This window comes from Hirundo rustica, chromosome 1 (genome assembly GCF_015227805.2).
Source record: "Hirundo rustica isolate bHirRus1 chromosome 1, bHirRus1.pri.v3, whole genome shotgun sequence".
NCBI lineage: Eukaryota > Metazoa > Chordata > Aves > Passeriformes > Hirundinidae > Hirundo > Hirundo rustica.
Window position 1 is genome coordinate 84172145 of NC_053450.1, and position 23616 is coordinate 84195760.

The 23616-nt window shown below is 47.3% G+C and overlaps 1 protein-coding gene across 2 annotated transcripts in view; it reads left to right on the forward strand.

Annotated features, from left to right (window-relative positions):
• Positions 1-4921: 4921 nt before the first annotated feature.
• Positions 4922-23616, forward strand: part of TNFRSF11A (TNF receptor superfamily member 11a) — a 28443-nt gene continuing 9748 nt past the window's right edge. The window contains exons 1-8 of one of the 2 annotated variants that reach the window (XM_040073582.2): positions 4922-5205; positions 17485-17566; positions 18005-18130; positions 18681-18824; positions 19930-20023; positions 20369-20463; positions 21293-21400; positions 23172-23224. In XM_040073582.2, coding sequence (XP_039929516.1) covers positions 5146-5205; positions 17485-17566; positions 18005-18130; positions 18681-18824; positions 19930-20023; positions 20369-20463; positions 21293-21400; positions 23172-23224 — 762 coding nt within the window. In that variant the 5' untranslated portion in view covers positions 4922-5145. The remainder of the gene's footprint in view (positions 5206-17484; positions 17567-18004; positions 18131-18680; positions 18825-19929; positions 20024-20368; positions 20464-21292; positions 21401-23171; positions 23225-23616) is intronic. The other variant, XM_040073591.2, reaches the window with a different exon arrangement.

Consider the following 23616-nt stretch of genomic DNA (forward strand, 5'->3'; position numbering starts at 1 on the left):
TGCCATTCCCAAAACGATTGTGACTGTGGCCTTGTGCTGCTGCTCCTTGCCCTGCACTTTCAGAGTTTTTCCCATTTCCACAACACCTGAGAGGCCTCTTCAGGAGGTGGAGTCCTGCTGAAGTGGCAGCAGCTGGAGCAGAGCGTGTGCCTTGTAGGATCATGTGGGTCATTCTGTCAGGCACTTGCACCTTCCTTTTAAATATGCTGCAAGGAGAGGGGAAGTGGTGATAGAGAGGAAGTAGCTGCAATGTTTAATAGGCAATAAGGGCTCATTAAAGTTTGATCCCTTGCTGACAGATGAATGCACTCCATTGATCTAAGTATGACTCATCTCAGGTGAGTTTTCAAAGGAGTTTGGGATCATTAAGTGTGCCGGTAGATAAAATGGCAGGGTGGCCCTGGGGAGCTGGTAATGGGGTGTTGCAAAGGAGTAAGGGTCTCAGTCCCCCTGCTGCTAGGTGTTAGCCAGCCTTAAAGACTCATCTCCAGGGCTTGAGGGATATCCTGGGCAGAGCAGGCTTCCCAGGCCATGACAGTATTGTTCTTGTCCCAAGGATGAATATATGACTCAAGTCTTAGAAGTTGACAGGTATCTTATAAACATCAAAGTTTAAAATGCACCATGACTTCGCGTTTCCTCCCAGGAGTACGCAGGCATAGCTATTGCCACAATGGCTGGTGATAACCTGTCAGCTCAGTGTCTGCTTGCACGTACCTCAAATATCTGGCATACTAGCAGTGGATGGTTTTTCTTTTGAATGCTGTGGACTTGAGGTTTTCGGACGGGCATTTAGCAGCGGTACATTTTTGTGGGATTGTAAAAGGTGTGTTGTGTAAACCACACCAGTGTGACTAAGGGGCTTTATTATAGTTGCTCTGTCATGGGAAATATTTGTGTGTTTGAAAATTTCAAGGAAACTGGGCAAAAGAATGCTATGGAAACTTGCCTTTCACAGGAAGAAAACAGTTACAAGTTGACCACATGATTTTGTGTATGGGTTGGGTTTTCTTGTAAATAATAGATTTATTTTTTTAATTTATTTATTTTAATAGCTAGAGTTCTCAAATAAAACTAGAGCCTCCTGTGCTAAAATGTGCAGATACTTTTCTACGTTTTCTCTCCAAGTGTAGAAAGCTCCACATGCTGGGTCAGATAGTAGGGCTCCCTCCCTGCAGTGGGTGATGAGGCAGCTGAAGGCAGCCTTTCTCCCTGGTCCCATGGCAGACTCTCTGCATGGATTGCTGATACTCCATGCAGTACTGCAGTACTCCAAGCTGCACTGTGACCCATCTGCCCTGCAGGGCATCCCCCTGATTTAGAGGGATCTTTCCTAGAGTTCCAGCTTTGCACTGCACTGCCTTTCTTGCTCACTTGCTGAGAGGCAGGTGCTCATAGTTACCAAGCCTGTTATTTAGTCCACAGACTAAAACCCCAAATAACCTTTGTGGCACATTGAAAGAAAACCAATGATCGTGATCAATCAAAACCCTTCATCTCATCCTCTATCCCTTGATAGTATGTGAGAGGCAAGGCAATGCCTTCGCAGCCTTCCTGCAGGTGTGAAAAAGTTTCCCAGGGTGCAACCATCTGCCTTTCAGTGTTGCTTCTCTGCCCAAGTTTCCACCACATCACTTTGAAGATCTGGATTTAACACAGAGCCTCCTTGTTCTCCCTCCTAGGGAAAGGAGGCATCACAAGGGGAGTTCAGTGGCATGGATAAAGTGAAGGAACAGCTGGGGACGTGACCATGAGTGTACAGGTGCTGCTCAAATGCCCTGGTGTATCCACCAAACCATCCCCAGCCTTTGCTTTTTGGATTGAAAGTTTCAGAAAGATGGGAGACAAATTCAGGCATTGGCTGGGAGTGAGTTGCCATTTATCCAAGCTCCTGTAAAAGAGGAGTTTTTACACTGGTGCTGAAGGGACATAATTTTCACACAGCTACAAAACTTGCAGTGTGACATTGATGTGCTTCTTTTAGAATAGCATTTAGCAAGTAATACCCACTTTTCTCTCTCTGGGAATGAGGTAAGAAGAGATCCATACTGACTGCAGCCCTGCTGAGTGGTCAGCCGGCCTCACAGTTTGTTTTCAATGGCAGGCATCACCAAAGAAGGGATCCTGGAATTATCCAAGGTATTATTTTCATTCTGTCACACCTCTAAGGCCGCACAGGGTTTTCCATCTCTCCTCTTTCATAAGAGCTTCCCAAAGGACAGTCCAGTTCATGCTTGTGTGCTACAATGGTGAATAGGAACAAGAGGCATCCGAATGTTTGAAACCGTTAAGTTTGAGACCTTAATATTTCAAGCATGTTGCTTTTATTCAGAACAGGTGCTTCACAAAGGTAGCTGACAAAATAATGATCTGTAAGAGAAAAAAAAAAAATTCTAGAACAGACGGACAAACCAGCTTTGGTATAAATGTTTAAGTTTTATTTGTGCTACACAGGATTATATATGTGACAAGTGCGAGAGAATTGACAGTGCTACACGTTCCCTGGTTCATATTTTATAGCATTCATATTTTAGTTTCTAACAATCTACTGCAATCCATAATTGTCTGTAAAGCACCCAGTAGTGGCTTCTGTGGGTTTTGGCTCAGAAACATAAAATTTAACTTGGAGGAAAATGTCTGAGCTTTCAAAAAGAGGCTGTTTTCACATAGTGATAGAAAATGAGAGAAATTTCAGCCCAAACGAGAAATATTTCTGGCAGGATCAGGGATGAGAATGCAAAAGTGATTGAGCTGATGTGCAGTACTGACTCCTCTGGAGCTCCTCTGAGTTGAACAGGGCTTGGTTTTACTCAATGCCTTCAAACCCTTCACTTGACACCTTCAGAGCAAGCTGATAACACATCTAACTGCTCGTGAGAGTGTGAGTTTGCTCTTGTACATCTGTGATTAGAACGAGCAGCTGGTAAATAAACGCAGCCTATAGCCTTGGTGTTGTGCTAAATGTGAAAAGGGGAAGAGACTTAACAGAGTGTTCTGTTTAAAAAGAAACATTTCCTTGTACCATAAACACAAACATTTTAAAACATCCCAGCTGGCACAGAGCTGCATGTTTTCAGCAGTGGGTGGATGAGGCTCCGGCAGAAGGATTTCGCCTCGGTGCTGTCCCTCCCCCTCCGTGGGCTCCCTCCAGGACCAACCAGAACTAACACCGCTGCCAGCAGGCGGGCACACACCTTTCCACACGTCACACCTAACCTCGCAAAGGCCCAGTGAAGTCGGTTTTGCATTTGTTGCCTACCAGGCGAGCTGGGCGCTGTGGCCATCCCTCCTACTCCTTACTCCCAGCTCAACTGCCATCCGGACCAGCAGCCTGTCCAGCCCAAGTGTGGTGAGACCCTGGCTCCTCAAGCAGGGTGACAGGGCTCAGACAGTGCACCTGCAAGCTCGATGGCTTGCTGAAAGCCATCAGCAGGATCCTCGCCCAGTCACCTCCAGAAGAGTGCAGGACAGTGCATCAGGAGCAGCCACTGGCCCTAAGCCAGGCATGTCACACGCAGCGTTGCTTTGAGCCACAGCCCCCTGTGGAGCATCAACCTCACCTAGGGGCCACCAGTGCCCAAACAGCCATGCGGTGTCGGAGACCAGGCAGGGGAATGAGGCCAGCAGGACCTGCTTCAGAACAAAACAGGCAGGGCCCAGCGCTTGCTGAGGACATTGCGGGGGTCAAGCAGCTTTAGGGAGATTAGAAAGGCTTTATGGCCCCCTGGAAACTAAATAGGGGTGAAGTGAAGGTCATAGCTTCATTTCACTGTACAGGCAGGCCCTTCGCTAGCTACAGGAAAAAAACTCAGCAGCTGTTTCTGTCCTGAGCGTATCGTTTCACTGAGCAGAAATCAGACAACAGCACCACCGAGGAAGGATACGTTTTTAATAATCTCTTCATCTTTTGTGTTTGAATGTATTTATTTTTTTTGGAAACATCGAGAAACTCTAGCTTTTTTTCCTGGTCAAGGGTTAAATCTAAATACATAAATGAAAGAACAACTTCCTTCTTTGCCTAAGTCAGAAACGTGCTCCCAAGCTTATTTCTCAGCACGTGAACACACGACAGGTTTTGTGTCCACAGGGTCAGCTGTGCTGGATCCTCAGGCTGTGTAGGTAGCCCGGCCCTGTCCCAGAGGATTCCCGTCCCTTTGTGAGACGGGGACACCGCGGGCCGTGCCGGGCCTGCCAGCGGCTGCAGCCACTCGTCTCCCGGCAGGGCGGCTGCCGCAGGGCCGGCGGTGCAGGCTCTTTCGGGGGTCAAGAGGCCACCCTGCAGCGTTCCGAGTCAGGTCGCAGGGACTGGCCCCGTGCACGGCGTGGAGTGGTTTGGGAGAGCTCCCAAAGCACATCTTCCGCTTTTCTTCCCCTCTTGGCAGCAATCCCGTCCGCCTGCTCCCGACATCAGCTCAAGTATGTGGAGGGGGAAGGGAGGGGACCCTCGGGCTGCGCCAGAACGCCGAGGCTGGCACCCACATGTTGCACGGGAACCGAGAAGGGAGAGGGCACGGGAAGGGATGGGACAGGAGCTTTCCCCAGTGCTGGGGGCAGACCTAGAGCGGATGGGGGGCGAGGTGGGAGGCGGCCTGAGGCCCAAGATGTCCTCTGACAGCGACAGGCGACGCCCGGGGGCGTGAGGGGAAGGCAGCAATTCCAGGGAAGATGACAGCGAGGGAAGGTGCTGGGGGCTGGAACGGGAGGGCGCAAGGGGATGCATGGCCCTACCGAGGAGGACTGACCGGGAATGAAATCCCCACCGGCCGGAGGAGGGACGTGAGCGTGGTGACTAAACTTCTTGTAAAAAGGGGTGGAGAAAGGAAAGGGAGGGACGAGAAACGAGGAGGAGGGAAAAAAAAAAAAAAAAAAAAAAAAAAAAAAAAAGCGCCCTGCATGTCAAGGCTGAGGAAATGCTGTGGGAACTACAGCCAGGCGCCTTTTTTTTTTTTTTTTTTTTCCTTTCTCTTCTTCTTCTCTCTTCTCCCCTCGTGTAGCTGAGAGGAAGGAAAGGAAGAAAGAGAAGTAGTCAGCTCAAATGTGCCTCGCTGCGCTGCCGGGGCGCGGGGGGCTTGGCTGGAAGGATCTAGTTTCCCTTCGGTGGCAGGAAAAGGAGCCACGGGAGGAGGCAGAGACGGACACCCAGACATGCCCGTCCCGTCAGGCTGCTGGCTCCTTCTCCTGTGCCTCGCTGCCGCTGGCAAACAGGTAAGGCTGGGAGGCGGCGGAGGGGAGCTGGGTGTCGCAGCCCGCCCGCAGGGTCGCTTTGCTCGTCCCGCTGCTCGGGGCCGTCGGCGAGGACGGAGCCCGCGGCATCCCGCGGGGCTGGGCAGAAAAGCTTCGCCTGCCTTGCCCCCCGCTCGGCTGCTTTGGGTTTTGGTTTTGTTTTTATCCCAGCGACTCATGAGCTTCTCTCGCTTCTGTAAAATCAAAGTAGTCCACCAAACCCAAAGCTGCAAAGGAAGCCGGGGGATCTGCAGGGAAAACGGCCTGCTTCTGCCCAGGGCAGAGCGTGAGAAACCAGAAAATATTTGCAGTGAGGTTGTTGAGGGATATAATTTGCATGTAGAGTAAAAATAAGGCAGACTCCACCCTACCGAACAGATTTATTCGAGAGAGCGTGGGCACGCTCGTCCCTCAGGCGTGGGACGCGGGGTTTTCGCGGCCCCGGTTCAGCTCTCCAGCTTCCCCACCGGGATGAGTCCCCTCACGCTCTGGCCGTCCCGAATGGCGATGTCCCTCCGGGACGGCCCCGTCACCGCAGCCCCGCGGGTGGAGGCCGGGGCTCGGCGCCGCCGCGTAGCTCGCTTGGAGGCTGATGCGCTGCTCACGGCAGAGCCGGGAACCCAGCCCGGTGCCCGGTCAGCTGCCCCGAAGGGCAGCCCTTTCCTCTGACGGGGAAGATCTGAGCGAGGTTTGGCTCTGCGGTTGTTTGCAAACACAGCTTGCTCTGGTCGCAGCTCTGTGCGATGCCAGGTGGCTGCTGGTCAGCGTGGTGCGCTTGGGATCGCGGCTGGTCTTCCCCTGCTGTCGGAAAGACCATTTTCTACAGCCAGCTCTTGCTCAGCCCCGTGAATGGCGTACATCGCGTTTCCTCCAGAAGTTTACATCGGCAGAAGTTTGCTTTGCTTTCTAATCATGCGGCTTAAAAATTGTCCTTTTCCCTTCTGGTTGTTTAGACCCTTCTAGACTGGCAGGACTTACAAATACCACGCTGCCCTTTATTTACACTTTATTTCCTCCGTTAATCAATGTTTGGCAGCCTCGCTACCATTTGTATTTCTTTCAGCTGAACTTCTGGTATTTTTCTGTGTCTCATTATTCTTGGTAAGTTATATAACTTTAAGTGCTTCCCTCAACATGGGGCTGTAACGGGGCCATGGCTGAATTCCCTGAGAGCAAGGTGCAGCTTCAAGGAAAAAAAAAAGAAGATAAAAATCCCAAACCAAAAACAGAAAACCCTCTGCTGTCTACAGCTTACAATTTAATGTCTGACCGCACAGTCCTGAGAGCCTTTCCTTTGGATCCCTGATCCTAAGTATGTTGCCTAAAACCACACAGGCCTTTTTTTCCCCTCTAAAACATACGTTTCATTTTGTCCACCCTCACTCTCAGACTTCTCTCAAGTCGCTGCTTTCCAGGTGTCCTCCATATGTACATGAATGAGCCTGCAAATTTCAAAAGTGACTTTTACATCACAGCTTTCAGATGGTTTATCATTGGTATCCTCTGTGTCTCTCTTTTTTCCTGCCCTGGTGCTCAGGTCTGATCAATGCAGCAGGAAGAGCAGACCTCAAGGCTCTTCATACCTTTACTTCAGGTCACTGACCATTACATGTCTGCTTCCTTTTGGAGCCATTTGGGTTTAGTGCAGTTTTTCCCTTTGGAACATCTTCATTGCATGGAACTGACTCAGCTTTTGACCAAACCTTGGAAATTCAGATTTCCATGGTATTGCTCCCAGCATGTTTAAGGTACCCCGATGCAGGAGCCAGAGCCCCTCATCGTTTCTCACCTCTTGATTCATAGCTTTTCGCAGGACACAGAACAAGGAACTTGTATTTATTTTGGGCTGATGTGTAAATTCTTTCCACTGCATCCAACACGTGCTTAATTCTGAGTCTGTGTTTGTACAGCATGCAACTTTGCATCGCCATTGCTTTGGACAAGTAGCGGCACAAAACTGCAGGTAGCTCCAGGAGAGCTGTAGCGTGAGGGTAAGGATAAAACATAATTTGTCAAAGAGCCCATTAATTAAATATTCTGCCTTCAACGGTGAGCAGAACCTTCATGGATGTGAAAGGCAAGCTTAGAGAGGTGCTGCTTTGGAGCAGCCTTTCAGTTTCTCCTTTGTCTGGCTGATTTGAGCAGTGGTTTCTTTGAAGAGTGTTGCTTTCTGGTGGAACAAATGTGAGAATACCTGTTGAAGGGCTGAGGTATTTCTGATGTATTTGTGTTAGTTTAGACTGGTTAATAGGGTGGAATAGTGCTCAAACGATGATATTTGCAATGTATTTCCTGCAAAAAATGAGAAGTATTGGAAATGTAAGTTATTGCATACTCACTTATAATTCTGCTGAGAATAGACACGATCATTGTCATCATTTTCACCAAAGAGGAAATGGGAACAGAGAATTCGTGACTTGCTCTAGGTCACACACCGAGCAGAACTTCTGGGAGCAGAGCTCAGCCCTGCTTATCTTGTGCTTCAGCCACAAGATGACCTTTCCAGACCATTTGTTTTGGGCACTTGTCAGACGTGTTTTTCTTTCTGGGGAATGATCTGCTCATCCTCTTTGCGCAGAATAGTCACATCCCTTTCCTTGCCTAACACCAGTAAAGAGTGCCAGCGTTACTGTCAGATGGGAGTCAAAGTCTCTGACAATGTGCATTTGCAAATGTGCAATAAATCTGTTGCACCATCGGATTTATCTCTCCTCTTGTGGCATGGGATGGGTCCTTCATGCTCATAGGTAAAGTTTGCTCATTGCAAGCATTTGGAATTCTTTGCAATATAGAAAAGTTTTGGCAAAAATACAGATTTTTCTCTAACTTCCTAAAATGTACAGTCTGCATGATGAGAGAGGGAAGAAAAGAGTATAAGAGTGACTATACTGTGTTACACCGTGGGCTCTCCTGGTCCATTATTCCTGCTCTGATCAGGGCCAAAGGAATCATTCAGTAGAGCAAAACTTCTACAATATCTAATCTAAACTCCTGGATTTTTTTCTACCATTAACAGCATGGGCTTCAAAGCTACTGTAATTCAGTTAGTTCATTTGTAAAATTTCCCTTGCAGCAGTGGTTCCCGTGAGGAACACTGGCAAGCCTTTCATTGTTTTGCAGTTTCCCCCAGAACATGTGAAAAATCTTACAGCACCTCATATCAACAGAATATAATGTATGTAAAACTACCTCAACCCACAATTTAAGAAATCTATCCCACTTCTCTTTTCATGTTAAGCATCATCTGGATGATGTAATTTCTTCTTTCCCACCAAAAGGACTAAAACAAACCTTTGCCACATTTCACCAGTCAGTAGAATTCAAAGCTTATCAGACATCTCAAGGGTACTGACCAATGTCATCTAGGGCTTTCTTCACACTGTGCCAGAAGAAAAAGAAAACAAAGAAACGGGTCAAGCAGAGAGAGTAACTGCATCCCTTAGGGTATTTTTTTGTTTCTATTGCCCATTACTCCCTATTACCTTCAAGCTCAGAAAAGTGGGATGTAACTTGACAGCTGGGCAAGAACCAGTACAGATGGTAAAAGGGATGCGTGCATAATTATGACATACAAAATCATGGAAACCTCAAAGCATTAATACCTTAACACTACTTAGAGGAATCATACTCGAGTCACTTTGCTATGTTTGTCCGTCTGTCCCTAGGAGTTCAAGGGGTGAAAGACTCTCCTGTCGTAGGTACATGCGCAGATACAAGGAGAAGGCAACGCTTGCTGCAAGGCTGTCCTCCTGCTTCTCGCTGCCCACTTCCTCTCTGTATGACCAGGTCTCCAGGAAGTCTTTGTGGTGACCAGAGCCAGGAGTGTTCCTGCCACCACACGCTGTGACCACAGAATTCAGATCTCTCTCCATCCTGCACCCTGGGATGCAGGGGCAGGATGCTGCTGGGGGGCTGCTCTGCAGCAAAGGCTGCTGGACTCTTGGAGGAGGTGGTTGCTTCGGGAGCTGGTTGAGCTTGCACAGGAGGGAGCAGGGAAACAGAGATAGCTGGTTCATCATGTTGTCAGCTGCAGGTCTGCTCCTTGCGTTGACTCTCCCCTTCCTTTCCAAGGAAACTGAAGTTGCAAGGCAGCACTGGCTTCTGCTGCAGCCACACACCTCCATTTTTAAGGATGCCTTGTTTGGCATTGCTTGCACAGAGAAGCAGCTGCTCTGAGAGTGGCTCGTTATTGCTGATGGACAACACAAAGGCAAATATTTGTGCGTTATAAATGCAAGATAAAAATTAAGTGATGTTTAACCAGGTTGCACTCTGGACTTCAGTAGGCCTTGGTCTGTGCGACACAATAGCCTGCCTGCAAGAACTTGCCCCTTTTTATGACTTACTCTTCTTTGAAAATGGTCCAAAGTTCACGTAGTAGAGGCAAAACTCCGCAAGCAGCAATGGCTGAAAGTCACAAGGTGGGCTGCAGGTGGGAATCCGGCTGCACTGGCACTCAGGACAGTCTGCTGTTGTGTCTGCTCTGTAGGAGCAGGACTTGGCGTGATACTTCGGCACTGGGGAAAGCAGGTTTCCTGATTTGTCTCCGTCTGTGTGTCACCGCAGTGTGCTATCATATTTGTGATGGGGTGCCTTCTGGAGGGCTCAGCACAGCACAGGAGAAGCAATGCTGACATCACCCTGGCACTCCAGGACATCCTGGTTTGTGTCCCATGCCCGTGTAGCCACCTAAGCTGCTTTGTGCAGGGCTTCCGATGGTTACCTCTTTTGTTTGCCTTCTCAGGGTGTGAGTTCTCTGGGCATGGCTTTCTTTGGTGTTTGTGCAGTGCCCGGGAAGTCATGGCTGCAAACAAAGCCAAAGAGTCATTAATCACCTTGGGATAGCGCCCTGTCTGTTTCCCACCAAAGTCCCAGGGAGGTCTGCCCGCGCAGGCCCGGGAAGGGAGTGGATACATTGTCCTGGCCGGATGCCACAGCGTAGGCTGCAGCATCCAACCCTCACCCTTGTTCTCCGGATCTTCTTCTGCCCAGGACCCCGGCAGCATCCCCACGGCAGAGGCACGTTCCCCACACCACTTGGCCAGATGCGTTTGTACTGCCTCCCTGCAGCATTCCCAAAGGAGTGGCTCGAGCAGGGGTTCTGGCAGGGGATGGCAGCGCAGAGGGCAGGCGGAGAGCTGAGAGCCAGGGTTGCCTCTCGGCATCTGCAGAACCCTCTAGCTGCCTCCCCTCTTAAAATCCAGATAAAAGAGACCAGGAAAGGCTGTGTTTTGGTAAAAAAGCCAAGCTGGCCAGTTTAATCCACCCTGCAAGAGCCAATTAGCCAAGGAGGGGGGAAAAAATGAGGTCATTCACCCTCACCATTTTGTGGCTACTCCAAAAGAAAAAAAACAGTATAAGGGTCTGTTCAAGAATGACAAAGAACAACATTTGTGACTGCAGATGCATGCAGAATATATTTAGTCAGTGGTCAAAATGGAGGGAAAAGAAAAGAATCTTGTATGGAAATAAAAATACTGTGAAGTTTTGTTAGGCAACCCATTAATCTGGAATGCAGAAATACAGATAGGGAAAAATGTGCAGCTAGGTTCATATGAAGTCCTAAAATCGCTTATGTAGCACGCAAGGACATCTATTTTGAGTGCATTATTTTGCCACAGTGAAGAGTTTTGAAGAGAATGTGAGCAACGTATTCTCCAGTAACTTTGCATTGTGTGGTAGCAAGGATGAGATGGTTCCTTGAATCTGATCTCACAGGAAGAACAGCACTCCCCTGCAATACCACATGTTGTAAAACAGCCTGCTTATGGAAAGCAGCCAGAGCCTCTTCAAGCCAGGGAGGAATATTTCCATAGACATTACTGGCCACAGTCACTGGCAGAGCTGGTTCCTCCTGATGACACCTAAGGAGTGAATTAATAATTCTCAGCCCTTTCATAAAGGCAGCAGTTTCTTCACGATGGAGAAGGTGCAGATACGATCATGCAGAGCTCCCTCTAACTCACACTGAAGCGGAATGGTCTGTGGGTGTTACGTGCATCCCCCCAGACAACTGTCATCCCAAGCAAGGGCTGCAGCCCCACCGCTGCCCTTCGTGTTTCTGCCTGCAGAGCATTCAGCAGTTGTTCCATGGGCGGTGCTAAAATCCAGGAGAAGAAAGCCAAAGCAGAAAATCAAGTGGTGAAAGCAAGCTTCCTCTCGTCTACAAGCTTTCTCATTCTGCCCAGCAGATCAGCTAGGATTATGGGACCTCACCTCACATCTAAGAGATTAGTATGTTATATTGTGCTCTGAGGGCGTGCTGGAAGGAAAGGGTACATAAATATACAGATTTTAAGTGTAGAAAGTCCCCATTGGACTCCTAATCTGGCATCCAGTCCAAGAAATCTGTGATGGTCATTTCTTCATTAAGACTCAACTTCAGCTGATGAAGCATAGAAAAATGATCTGCTGAACTAAAATGCAAGAGGAGCATGCGCCCCCTAAATCATTGTGGCTTTGTTGGTTTTTAAAATTTTTTTAATTAAGCAGGAATGGGTGTAGAGTTACTCATGATGAGTCACTGAGACTGTACGTGGAGTGGTGAGGCTACTAAACTTTCCTTTGGAGCACTGCTCTCGCACCTGTTTAATCTAGAAGAGATTTGTCTCTGCAAGCCTTACCACAAGAACAGCTAGGAATTAGCGTTGATAATGTCATTATTCTGCAGTCTTTATTTCTTCTTGTTATGGACTGTTGGTCTTGCTGTCAAGCCTTTTTGTTAAATATTTTGGTTTGGTTAGCGTTTGGGTTCTTACTCTCTGATTCACCTTCAGGGTATTCTACCTGGTGGCTGTCTGTCTTTGAATTGCTGTGGCTGTGGGGGCACCTGGGTTAAAGGATGAGGTTTTGCAGCAAATGCAGGCGATGTGCAGGCACCACGGACTGCCCAGGCAGGGAAAATGTTAAGCGTGCCCCTCTGGCTGTGGTGTGGAGATGACTTTGTCTCTGAATGACAAATGTTGTGCACATGATGGCAAGTCTTCAAGCCCATGGAAGCAGGCTGGCTGATTCACAGCTTCAGTCAGTCACTGTTTCAGCTCTGCCACCTCTCACCTCTGCTGTCTCCCATCTGATATATCGGATATATCTGATATACCTGAGGTTCCTGTCTGCCTGCCCCCACCCTGCCGTGGGAGCCGTCAGTGCTGCACTTCTCCTTTGTGTAGCTGCTGGCCAGAAATAGCTCTGGTGGCTTAGAGGTTGAAGAATGCTCCTTCCCACCGGTGGAGCAGCACCAGTTTCTCAGGTGTTTGCTTTTGGCTGCATGCTGGAACAGAGGGACAGGGGGAATAGGCAGGACAGAACTTTTGCCACCATTTGCCCGAGTCCTGGCCGCACGTTATAGTTTTCTCTTCACCTCTTCATTAATGATTTTATCCTTCATGCTCTTTCTGGCCTCTTCAGGCTCTAGCAGGGTTTTAAGGACCTATTTTTAAAAGTGAAATAATATTTAGTTTAAGCTGTTGCCATTTCCCGGCTCTATTTACCACGTGGTGGTAGTTCTGTGATGTGGTTTACTGGTCACTGGAAAGTTGACATCACCAAAAGCATTTCATTCACAATTTAAGATTTTTGTGATGAATTACAGGCCTGCAAGCAAATAACTGGAATTGCAAAGCGGTGGCTTGGGTGCTGCTTCGATTTAATTTTTATCAACAGCGAAGACTGTGCATGAAGGAACTGTTGCATGCAACGTGATTATGATTAAGTCTTTAACACAGGACTCCTCTTTCCCCTTGTACACTCACAGCTGTAAAATTTTCCAGAGTTGTTACTATTATGTGCCTCAGCAGAGCTCCTGGGAGCACCAGCCACAGAGCAGCGCCCATCAAGAAGCAGATTCTATTTTTACTCTTAAATAAATTTTTAGGCAAGCCTCTGAAACTGGCAGTGGGCTGAAGAAATCTGGGGTCTGGTTAGCCATACTGCTGACCCAAACCAGGCTGGGGGCTGGAAGGCTGTGGGCACAGTTGGTACCTGTGAGGGGAGAGGCAGTGGCTCATATATGAAGAAGCAGCAGCAGACAACTGCAGAGGCTATCTTAGCTGTGCTTGCAGGGGCTACTTCAGTTCAGGAAGTGTTGCTCAAAGCTCACTCCTGTTGACAAAGGCTAATAAAGCCCCAAATCCACAGATTTCATTTTCAGTTTTATAGCAGGCAGTCTAAGGGCTGCAAAAGCAAGTGCCTTGAATAAACCTATGCTCCAAGGTACAAAGAAGAAGTGGTCTGTGCAAGGCAGGATGGACTGTAGTTGTCTTTCCCACAGGTACTTTGATGCTGTGATAATAAATGGAGAAAAAAAATGTGCTTTGCTCAGTGAAATGATGACAGATGACTTGAATACTCTCCAGAAACAACTACTCTGATCAAGAAGGTGTCATCTTAAAAGACAGTTACCCTTTGACGTGTCTATTTACATCTCAATTTTTGCAAAACTGAGATTATCGCTAATGAGCAATCCAATTGAGGCCTCAGGTTCTTGTTCAAAAGTGTCATGGGAAAAAGGCTGTGGAAACCCCCGATCTTGTTCTTCCAGATTATTTTCTTTTGAGGGAAAGAGGCCCATGCAACTCTATCTTTTCTGAAATGTGAAGAGTGAGAAGAGTAAGTTTAGCATCCATGACACACAGCTTCTTCTGCCCTCTGCTTGCTCAAGGACACAAAGAATAAATATTTCCTTAAGCCTGAGGACAGGGGTCTGAATGCTGCTGGTTCTCCCCTTCAGAAGCACCTGTGTGTGTGTTTTTTTAAGGTGTAAGTAACACAGTGGTGCTTTGTAGTGCTGTCATCGATGTTCTCCAACCCTAAAAGCACAAGCACGCTCTTGCTTAGTGTACTTTTCAACACATAAGCAAGGAAAAAACCCAAACCCAAAGCTAAAAAGTCTGCCTGCAGCTCCAGACCAAAACACCATCTTTCTGCAAACCTTGATGTAAGCATGCCTGTTTTTCCAAAGAACTCCATTGTGGTAACCATGTCCTTAAAGGTAAGCAGGTGTTGGTGTACTTTACCAAACTGGATCCACCAAGCCTGGAGGAGGTTTGTCTTCTCCCTCCGGCTTCTTCCCTTCTCCTGAAGTAATATTGATCAAATGGGAAAGCTGCCTGGTTTTTTAGGAACTGGTGCAAATCTGGGTGCTTTGCACACTTTTGAAGTGACAAAATAAATAGGATACCTAGAGCTCTCTGAAGCACTTACGTGCACATGGTGGTGGGATTTAATGAGCAGCTTCATCAATAGCAAGACCATTAAAGGAATGACCAGGCTGGGGTTTATCTCATTTAAACACTTCCGAGGAAGTTGGCACTTTCTCTCTCTAGATAAGAGCTTGGCGGTGTCCAAATCACTCTGACCCACAGGCCAGCATCCGAGGAGAGGAAGGATGTTCCAGGGGTTAGAGAGCAAACTTGAGCCTTGGGAGACTTGGTCTGGTTTCCTGTCACCTCTGTAAAGCCAGATGGCCTCCTGGTACAAGTTCCTCATCTGCAAATGAATTGCACTTCCCCGTCTCAGAAGGACATGTTGGAAGGAATGTGCTGGTGATGGTGAAGCATCAGGTCATGGTGCTGCCAGCAGCACAAGTACTTCTCATCGTCCAAAGGAAGTAAATGTGCAGTTTGAGACAGACAAGTGTGCCTTGGCAGAGGGGTTAACACGGGATTGCCTGACATCAACAGAGCTGTGTTCTCAAAAAGTCTTGTTTGGCTCCCACCATAAGAAAACTCCAGGTTGCTCTGTTTTCCCTTCCTGTCCACTCTTGCCTCAGCTTTCACGTTCAGCAGGTCCAGCCAGTCCATACCAGGCTAGAATCCCTCACCTTCACGTGGAGGTTAGCCCATGGGTGCTGAGAGCCTTGTCTTTGCACCATTGGGCATAAATCAAAAGAGGGAGAATTGCAGCTTTATGAATGCCTTGGCTTGTGTGAAAAGGGGAAGGACACAGACACAGAAGAGGCTGCTTATTGACACAGAGCATAGGTTAATGCAGCTGTGAGCTATTCCGTAACAACAGCCCTCATTGTGTTCTCAGGCCTGGTGGTATAAAACAGTGTCCAAAAGGTGGCTGAGCAATTGGCCTGCTCCCTTCACCTTGGTTCCAGGACCCTGCTGCTTCTCCTCAGGCGGAGTTGTGATTCTCAGAAATTACTCCAGACCCTTCAGCTGAATGCTCCTTAGGAGATTTGCATATCCTTCCGTAAAAAGGATGACTTTGCCCTTGTTTGACACTTCAGTAATTTTTTGAGTCTTTTTGTCTAAAGAGGAACTGTTAAACAGAGGCAAACAAGGAAGAAGAGGACATTCTGTAACAAAAAGCGAGTGACTGGACTTGCTTTTGGTCTTACCACAATTATTACCTTTGTGGATGGCTGGGTAGAGAATCAATTGCTCAAGACACTCGTTGTGCTTGGTTCCACATCATCACCTCAACCCTTTGCTGGCCATCTCAGTGTTTTAGCCTGAGTTGTGTTACAGAAAACAAGCTCTTTCAAGTGTAGGGGTCACTGGGCTGTGTTGCTCTTCAGCTGCCAGGCTGGCCCAGCTCTCCTTTTCCTAGATTGCCTCTTCCCTCACCAGCACTAGCTGTTATCCTGTGCCCCTCCTTGGAGGTGCTGTGTAAACAGGGAATGCGGTGTTTGTTCCAATACCGCATTATCTAATCACAGGAAAGGTACCGCTAATGAATGCAAAGAGACAGAGAAACAATGAGACAACAGAAGACTAGACTCTTAATTTGACCCGGGAGTGTTGTGATGATAAAAAAAAGGCTGTAAGTTGTTTATACCCTGCAAAAATATGAGAACTCAAGACCTCTGACTTGTGCTACTTTTTCTGTTCCAGACACAGCTGGCGCAGTTTTGATAAACACAAGTCATGCACCAAGCCATGCCTTAAACTCCAAGACAAAAGGTGGTGTTTAAAAAGAAATTTCAATCTTTTTTGGTCATCTTAATTTACAAGACCCTTCCCAGCATTAGAAGAGAGCAAGGTGCTTAGGGAAAACTATTTCTTTTTAAAGAGGTTGCTATTGTTTAAACTAGAAAAGGAGGAAAGAGAAGATGTAAAGACTTGGAGGGAACAAGGGGAGAATGCTAGGTAGAGGAATGGGAACCAGCACCAGCAGGCACAGGGTTGACATGTGCTATTAGACGGCAAAAGCTCCCTTTAACCAGCAGCAGAAGCTTTATTGCAGCTTTGTCCAAGTGAATGAAGTTTTCAGGGCTGTATCCAAGAGTGAAGAATTCCTTGCTATGGGCTAGATTTTAAATCACCTTATTGAATTTCAAGATCAACGGCTGGTTGTGAGGTGTTGAGTTGGCCTCCAGGACTCTGGTCTGCCAGAGCAGGGTCAGTGAAGGGCTGGGCACAGTGCTTGGCTGGCCAGGATCCCCAGCACAAGCCATGCCCTGAAGCCTGGGCTCTGGGTGGCACCTCTGTGTGCACAGGCAGCTGAGAGCTGAGAGGGGATGCAAAGGCCCCTGAGGGCCAGAGGCAACTCTGCTGCCCACTTTGCAGCTGCCCCGTCGTGTACCCATTTCGGGTGGATGGGGGGAGAGGGGGTGGTTTGTGTAGCTTTGTGTTGGTTTTGTTTTGGTTTTTTTGAGAGGCAAAAAGCTGTTGGCTTAATTGCATCACCTTTCTGGATGCCTGCCTCAGTTCCATGAGACCACTTCTGCAGGACACAGTGGGAGCCATAAAAAGCTGCAAAATTTAAGTCAAATATTTTATGGGACTAGCCAGGAGTATTTTGTATCCCAGTGGGAAGCTGGGACCTTCTTCTTTTTCAGGAATATAAATCATTCACTTTGCTTGTTTGCTTAATGCTCTGCACTAAAACTGGCAGTTTTCCAGGTCATGATCTGAGGTGATTTCTGTGGAAGAGACTACAGAGGTATCTCTATGCCTTTTTTTTTTTTTTGTCTTTACAATTGTTTTAAAGACACAGATTTTAAATAAAAGAGTACTGTAAGAAAAGGTTATGTAGCAGGCCAAAAGTTCATGACAAATTGCGAGATGGATTATTTATTTGTCATCTGGCTCTATTAAAAGTCCCTGTGTGTATAGCATCAAGTACATACCCTTAACATGTCTACAAAGCACCTTTGAATTCACAAATGCTGGGTAAGTTTTATTGCCTGGCTATCCACAATGCTGTACAGACAGAAAGTCTTCCTTCTCTCTGCCAGCACTGGGCCGGGGTAGGTCTGGAGCTCTCCAGGTGTATTGGTCCTCATGTCCTCTCTTTCCTTCCCTGCTCCAGCTGTCACTACAAATCACTCCGCCCTGTGAGAGCGAACAACACTATGAGTACTCTGGACGGTGCTGCAGGAAGTGTGAGCCAGGTATGTGAGCTCTGACTGGGCTGGGAGGCTGGGAGGCTCCTTAGGAGCTGCTCTGCGGGTCTCTGGTGAGGCAGTCAGCTCTCCTGACTGCTGATGGATTGGCAGGTGCCCTGCAAGTGCCTGATCTCAGGCTTAGGAGTGCCTTCCTAGGGCATCATCCTGCTGGCCTCAGCAAAGGCCACAGCAGCTGTTTCATTGGGATAGCGCTTAACCACTGCAGGGGACAGAAAGCAGCTCGATTCTTGTGCTCCCAGGCCATCCACTTCACAGATGTTTCAGTGCCAAACTAAATGGGGACAGACTGACAAACTAAAAAGGTGCAGGAAGAAATGATTGTCCACAGCAGTGTTAGCACCCAACCTCTTATTTTTCTCTAACATCCTTAGAAAACTGCTCTGCGGCTTTCAGATGACCTACTTGTCCTTTTCTCAATCACAGGGAAGTATTTGTCTGCTAGATGCACTGCTACTTCTGATAGCGTGTGCCAGCCGTGTGGCCCAAACGAGTATATGGATGTCTGGAATGAAGAAGATAAATGCTTACTACATAAAATATGTGATCAAGGTGAGCTGTTCATACCGCAGAACCTTTTAATCCAAATTAGGGAAGCATGAAAATGGGAAAGTGGATCTAGGGAAGTTGCTTTGTTTAGGTGGCCAACGCTGAAAGCTCAGCTTGCAGAAGAGCCTGGCAGAGAGGGAGGTCCCCAGACAACAGAGATCCTGACCTATTGCAGAGCACCATGACTGCAGTCTGTGCTGCTGATAGCGATTATCTTCACTGGGGCCATTCACCCCTGTGAGCTGATTTTAGAAGTTGTCCTTTTGCCCAGCACACTCTGCATTCACTTCCCCTAATGTGTTTGTCTCACCCTTGCGAATGCCGTGTTTATTTTCTACAAAAGCCATAAGGAAATGTATTGTTTAGGAGTGCAGTGGGTGAGGAGCCCCGTGCTGAACAAGGGTCTCCCGTGCTTCCTGAAAGACACCATTTCCTCTAACTTGAATGGTTTTGCATCTGCCATTCAGGCAAAGCAAGTAGGTAGAACAGGAGGTTCAGAAGCTTGAGGCTTGCTATCAGAGGGATTTTTACTTTCATCTGCTTTCTCTTTCAGGGAAGGCCTTGAGAGAAGTGAACCCAGGAAACAGCACGTTCCAGCGGCAGTGTGCTTGTACGATGGGCTACCACTGGAACGAGGACTGTGACTGCTGTCAGCGAAATACCGTGTGTGCTCCTGGGCTCGGAGTCAAGCCTCCTGGTAAGATACAGAAAGGGGATGTACAAAGTGAAAAGTCCAGCTCAGGCCTGCTGGACGAGGCTGGCGTTGTGTGGGTTGTGACATTGGAGAGGGTCCTTTAGACCCTCAGACATCTGTCAACAGAAGATGCATGTCTGAGTTGTCATAACTACCACATATAATCCTCCTGGACTACTCACATTTTGAAGGCCTCTGCCTCCGTAGTTCAAATAGTATCTTGGATCAAGTGACTTCTGCGAGACCTCACGTGGACGTGGCAGTAGTTGCAAGGTGTCCAGTACATTTCTAATGCTTGCTGAGGTGTCTGACTGTGAGTCACTAGGTCATGCGCTGCTCCTGTATTCAGAGAAGCACTCTTCTGAGGGTTGATCCTGAGGTCAGAGTTGCAATCTGGCTTTGTGCAATGACTTTGCCTTGCCATTTTTTAATGTTACAAACAAGTTAAAAGTGATTAACACTTTTCAGGTAGCTCATGTATTCTCTTTTAGCAAGTACTCTGCTTTGGATGGCTAGTAGTGCAGAGGTTTATTACAGACATTTAATTTACTCTTAAGTGTAATTAAAACAACATGCGGGTGTTTTGTGGGAAGACAGACAGTTAAGTTCAGAGGTGTAGTGAGCACTGGGAACAGCTGCATCAGGCATAAGGAACCCCAAAAAAGCAGCAAGTAGTAAAGTAATGGGGGAAAAAATGCTTCATGTGTCCGGAGGACAGTTGCTGTTTCTTCTCCAGCCTAACAAGTCCTGATACAGCATTTTGTTTACTGTGGCTTCATAGAAGTGACAATACCAGTCAGTGTCACTGTCTGTGACACTGCATCTTCATGAAGGAATAAATAGAAGGGGAAGGATGTAACAGCTGAGTGTTATTTTACGATAAATAACACAAATGGCTCCTGGTCATTTCTCATTTTGATCACGTAGAAAAGTGCTCAGGTGAGGCTTACGTGCCCTAATACAACCTAAGATCCCACTCTTTATGAAAGCTTTTAGGGGGATTGTTGGGGGAGAGTGGAGTGGGAGGACGGGGAGAATAGTCACCTTCCTCTCACTTGGAAGGAACCCACAGAAACTCATCTATGACATTTTTCCTTCCTACACACAGTGCAACAAGACAGGGACACAATGTGCATACCATGTCCCAGAGGCTTCTTCTCAAAGGTCTCTTCATCCACCGACGAGTGTAAATCCTGGACCAAGTAAGTCCCTGGGTGTTGTAAAAGGACCACACCAGCCAGAAGGCAGGGAGAGCTTGGGCAAAAGCATCTCTCAGCAGGGTGTTCCAGGTTGCCTGTAGAGCACACAGAGCATCAGTGTTGGCTGTGCAGTGATGAAGGCATTGTCAGGCTGAAGCTTGAATTCTCCTTATAGGAGAACAAGAGAGAGCAGTGACAACAGAACTGCTGAGCTGAAAACAAAGTATCTGAGGTTCTTAGGGGTGGACAAATGTCGTATTTTACAACAGAAAGTACTGCTCTGCATAAGTGTAGGAGGCACAACAAGCTTCCTTGAGAGAACCTAGCCTCTTTGTCTTTCTTTTTTAGCTGTACAGCTCTAGGAATGGAAGAAAGTGTGCCTGGGACTGACAAGTCTGATGCAGTTTGTAAAGAACGGAAGATGCCTGAGCCATCAGAAGATGGTTTGTGTCCTCGTAGGGACTGTTGGGTGGAATGTAGCAGGGAGGAGGAGGGATGTGATTACTTGAGGTTTGGGCTGGCTTTAATCCATTCTCATTGTGGGTGACTCTAGGGAGAGCAGCTGTAGACCAAGACAGTGCTCCTGTCTCTAGGGCCTGTGTCCACCATTAAGCTGAGTTTGATACCTCCCACTAAAACTGCATGACAGCATTGCTGTCATAGCCATGGTGTATCCATGGCTCCATCACATTTACAGCTTGTTCATTTTTATGTGCTTTCCCTGCACACAGATTACATGTATGAAGACTAGCAGCTCCTCTCCTTGCTTATTTTATAGCAATGGATACAGCCCCAGCCTGATCCCTCTCAGATATCCTTTCTTGCCCACTCTCCATTTCCTTCTCCAGTGTGGGTAGGGGTACCAAGGAGGTTGCTTGCCTGGCGTGCAGTGATCCATCATAACCTGAGATAAAGGACATTTTTTCCATTAAATGTATTGCCTCTGTCCCCTGAGTGAGATCAAGCTCAGCCTCGTGGCCTGCTGGCAGCTTGCAGGGGAACACTGAGAGAAGCCTGAACGGACAACATTGCTCTGTCACACCAAGATTCTGGTTTTTATGGAGATGTCTGGGTTCCAGGTACCGTCAGTGTGGCTGCTTGTCACAGAACTGCATGAGTGCTAGAGTTACAGTTCTTATTATAGAAACTAGAGATCAAATAGGAAGGAAAAACAGCCCTCTCCTGCAGGAAAGCTGGTAAAATGAGCAAGGATTGTCATACTGCTGAGTGCAGGCTGTGTGTTGATGGCACTATCTTTTTTACACCCTGCAGGAACAAACAGGATCTTATACGTGTTGATTGTCATCTTGTTTTTCGTGACACTAATTGGCATTGTCGTCTTCATCGTATACTACAAGAAGAAGGGGAAAAAGCTGACAGGTACATCACAGCTAATGGTATTCACGAGTGTGACAACTGGGGCTCTCTGTGCACTCTGATTTCATGGGTAACCAACACATTTAAAAGCTCAGGAATTAACACTGTAGGTTCTATGCCATCCCTCTGTCTGTCCATATGGATACACTTGACCCATGGTGTGACATCCTCAGGGCAGACATGGCTGTGGTTGGAAGGAGGAGGGCTGGTCCTGGGGGGCAGCAGCAGCCTGGCTGCTCTGCAGCACCTGGCACAGCTGATCCCTTGGCTGAAGGGAAGCAGGGACAGATAGGAGTCCTGTCTTCTTCACCTTCCTTTCCCTCCCACCCAAAAACCTGCATCTGGACAGGTTAAAATATGGATTTCAAGACAAAGGCCTGATGTGTGTCTGAGAATATGATGGAGGTGATATTTTTAGCTGAAAGCTGAAGTTCTGATGAGGTACTGAAGAAATACTAGAAGGAAATAGAATGAATAGTTAAAGTAGAAAAATAGAAAAATTCTAGCCAAAGGCATACTGGATAACAGTGGGATACTGAGTTTATTGTTAATAAAATGGAAATACCTTCACATTCCTGCACTCTCTGTTAAGCCCTGGGTCTCTTTAGTGAGGGACATGCTTCTGTTGTTCTGTTGATATTAAATTTTTTTTCCCCTAAACATGGGAAGCTTTTCCCATAATTTCCTTTCCCAAGTGCTAGCAATTTATGAAAAGTTTTGGGAGCAGTGGAAAGGAAGACAGAACTCACTTCTTGTAAAGTATATTTTAGCCTGTGTTTTAGAAAGAGGCTGCCTCTGCCACACTAAACATGGGTTGTGCTAAATCTGGAATTTCTGGGATGGGCTGGAGGAAATGGTGACTCTGCTTGCAAACCAAATACTTGCGATGCAGAGCAGGTTAGGGGGGAATGCAATTCCTTTGACTTTTCTATTGCCCTGCTGCCATGCAGTGACAGTCCCTCATTGCCTTCACATGGGGAATCCTGCTCACCCAAGCCTGGGAGAACTGCAGGCTCGGGAAGGAGCCCTTCCTGCCGGCTGGGCACTGGTGGTAAATCAACATCAGAACAACAGAGTCATTGCCGGGAGCTGGCAGTGGCTGCACAGATGATCTATCCTCAGCCACGCAAAACCATCATAAACTTCAAATGTACATGGGACTTGAGCCCTGCAAAGTCTCCTGCATTTATTAGCACAAACCAAGAATTGCTCACTGTGTCAGTTGTTGCCCTAAAGCATGTTGGACTTAAAGCTTTTCCTTGGGAGATGCTCCAAAGAAATTGGAATTAATTTCCCCATTAAACATACTCTGATGAAGTGGAATATGCTATATTTGAGCCTGCCATCCTGTGGTTTTGGTGGCTTACCCTCTTCTCTCCAGGCTTCTCACTCCTGTCTGGGAAGGGCCTTTGGGCCATCCATGTGACTTCTCTTGAAATAGACAATTTCTGCCGTGAGCGGGTCGTTGTTGGGCCAGTCATAGCCTGGTGTGACATATGACCAGGAAAGAAACCCCATTTGATGTGGAACACAGTTTAACCGTGGTCTATTTTAGGAGCTTGGAAACATTTGTTCCACAGAAATATATCCCTGTTCCAGTTACAATGAATCCTCAGCTAGACGGATGCTGGGACACTTGAACAGGCAGTAAAAACGGGCTTGCTGGTTTTATTTAATATGATATTGCGGGTTGTGAATGACTGTGGGTGTTTAGGTCTGTGGTTAACTTAAGTGCCTGCTATATGTTACAGCTACTCTTTTGTTTTCCCTACAGCAGATCTACAGAACTGGGCTAATGAAGTGTGCAGCCAAATAAAAGGAACAAAGGTAAAGTCAAAGATGGTAGCATTTTCTCTTGGTTTTGTGTTTTCCTCATGGCATTCCTGACACCCCTTCTGAAGCAGACTCCATGTTAATCTTTGGCTAGGAAATAATTTTTGAGTTCCTCAAAAATTGCTCGCAGCTTTGGCTTCTTCAGTCTGGTTTTCTGTAAATGTGAGACATGTGAAATCACCATTCACAAATAGCTTCTGAATCTGCTCTCTGGTTTCAGCCAGTTTTAACAGAGATCAAGGTCTTGTGGTTACTTAATATTTATGATGAGAAAGTTAATCAGAACACCTGAGGCTACCTAGGGGCGAGCCTTTCTAAATCCTAAATGTAGGAGGAGCTTCAGCTGAGTTTACCCCTTGTTACATACCAGAGTGCTCACAGGGAAG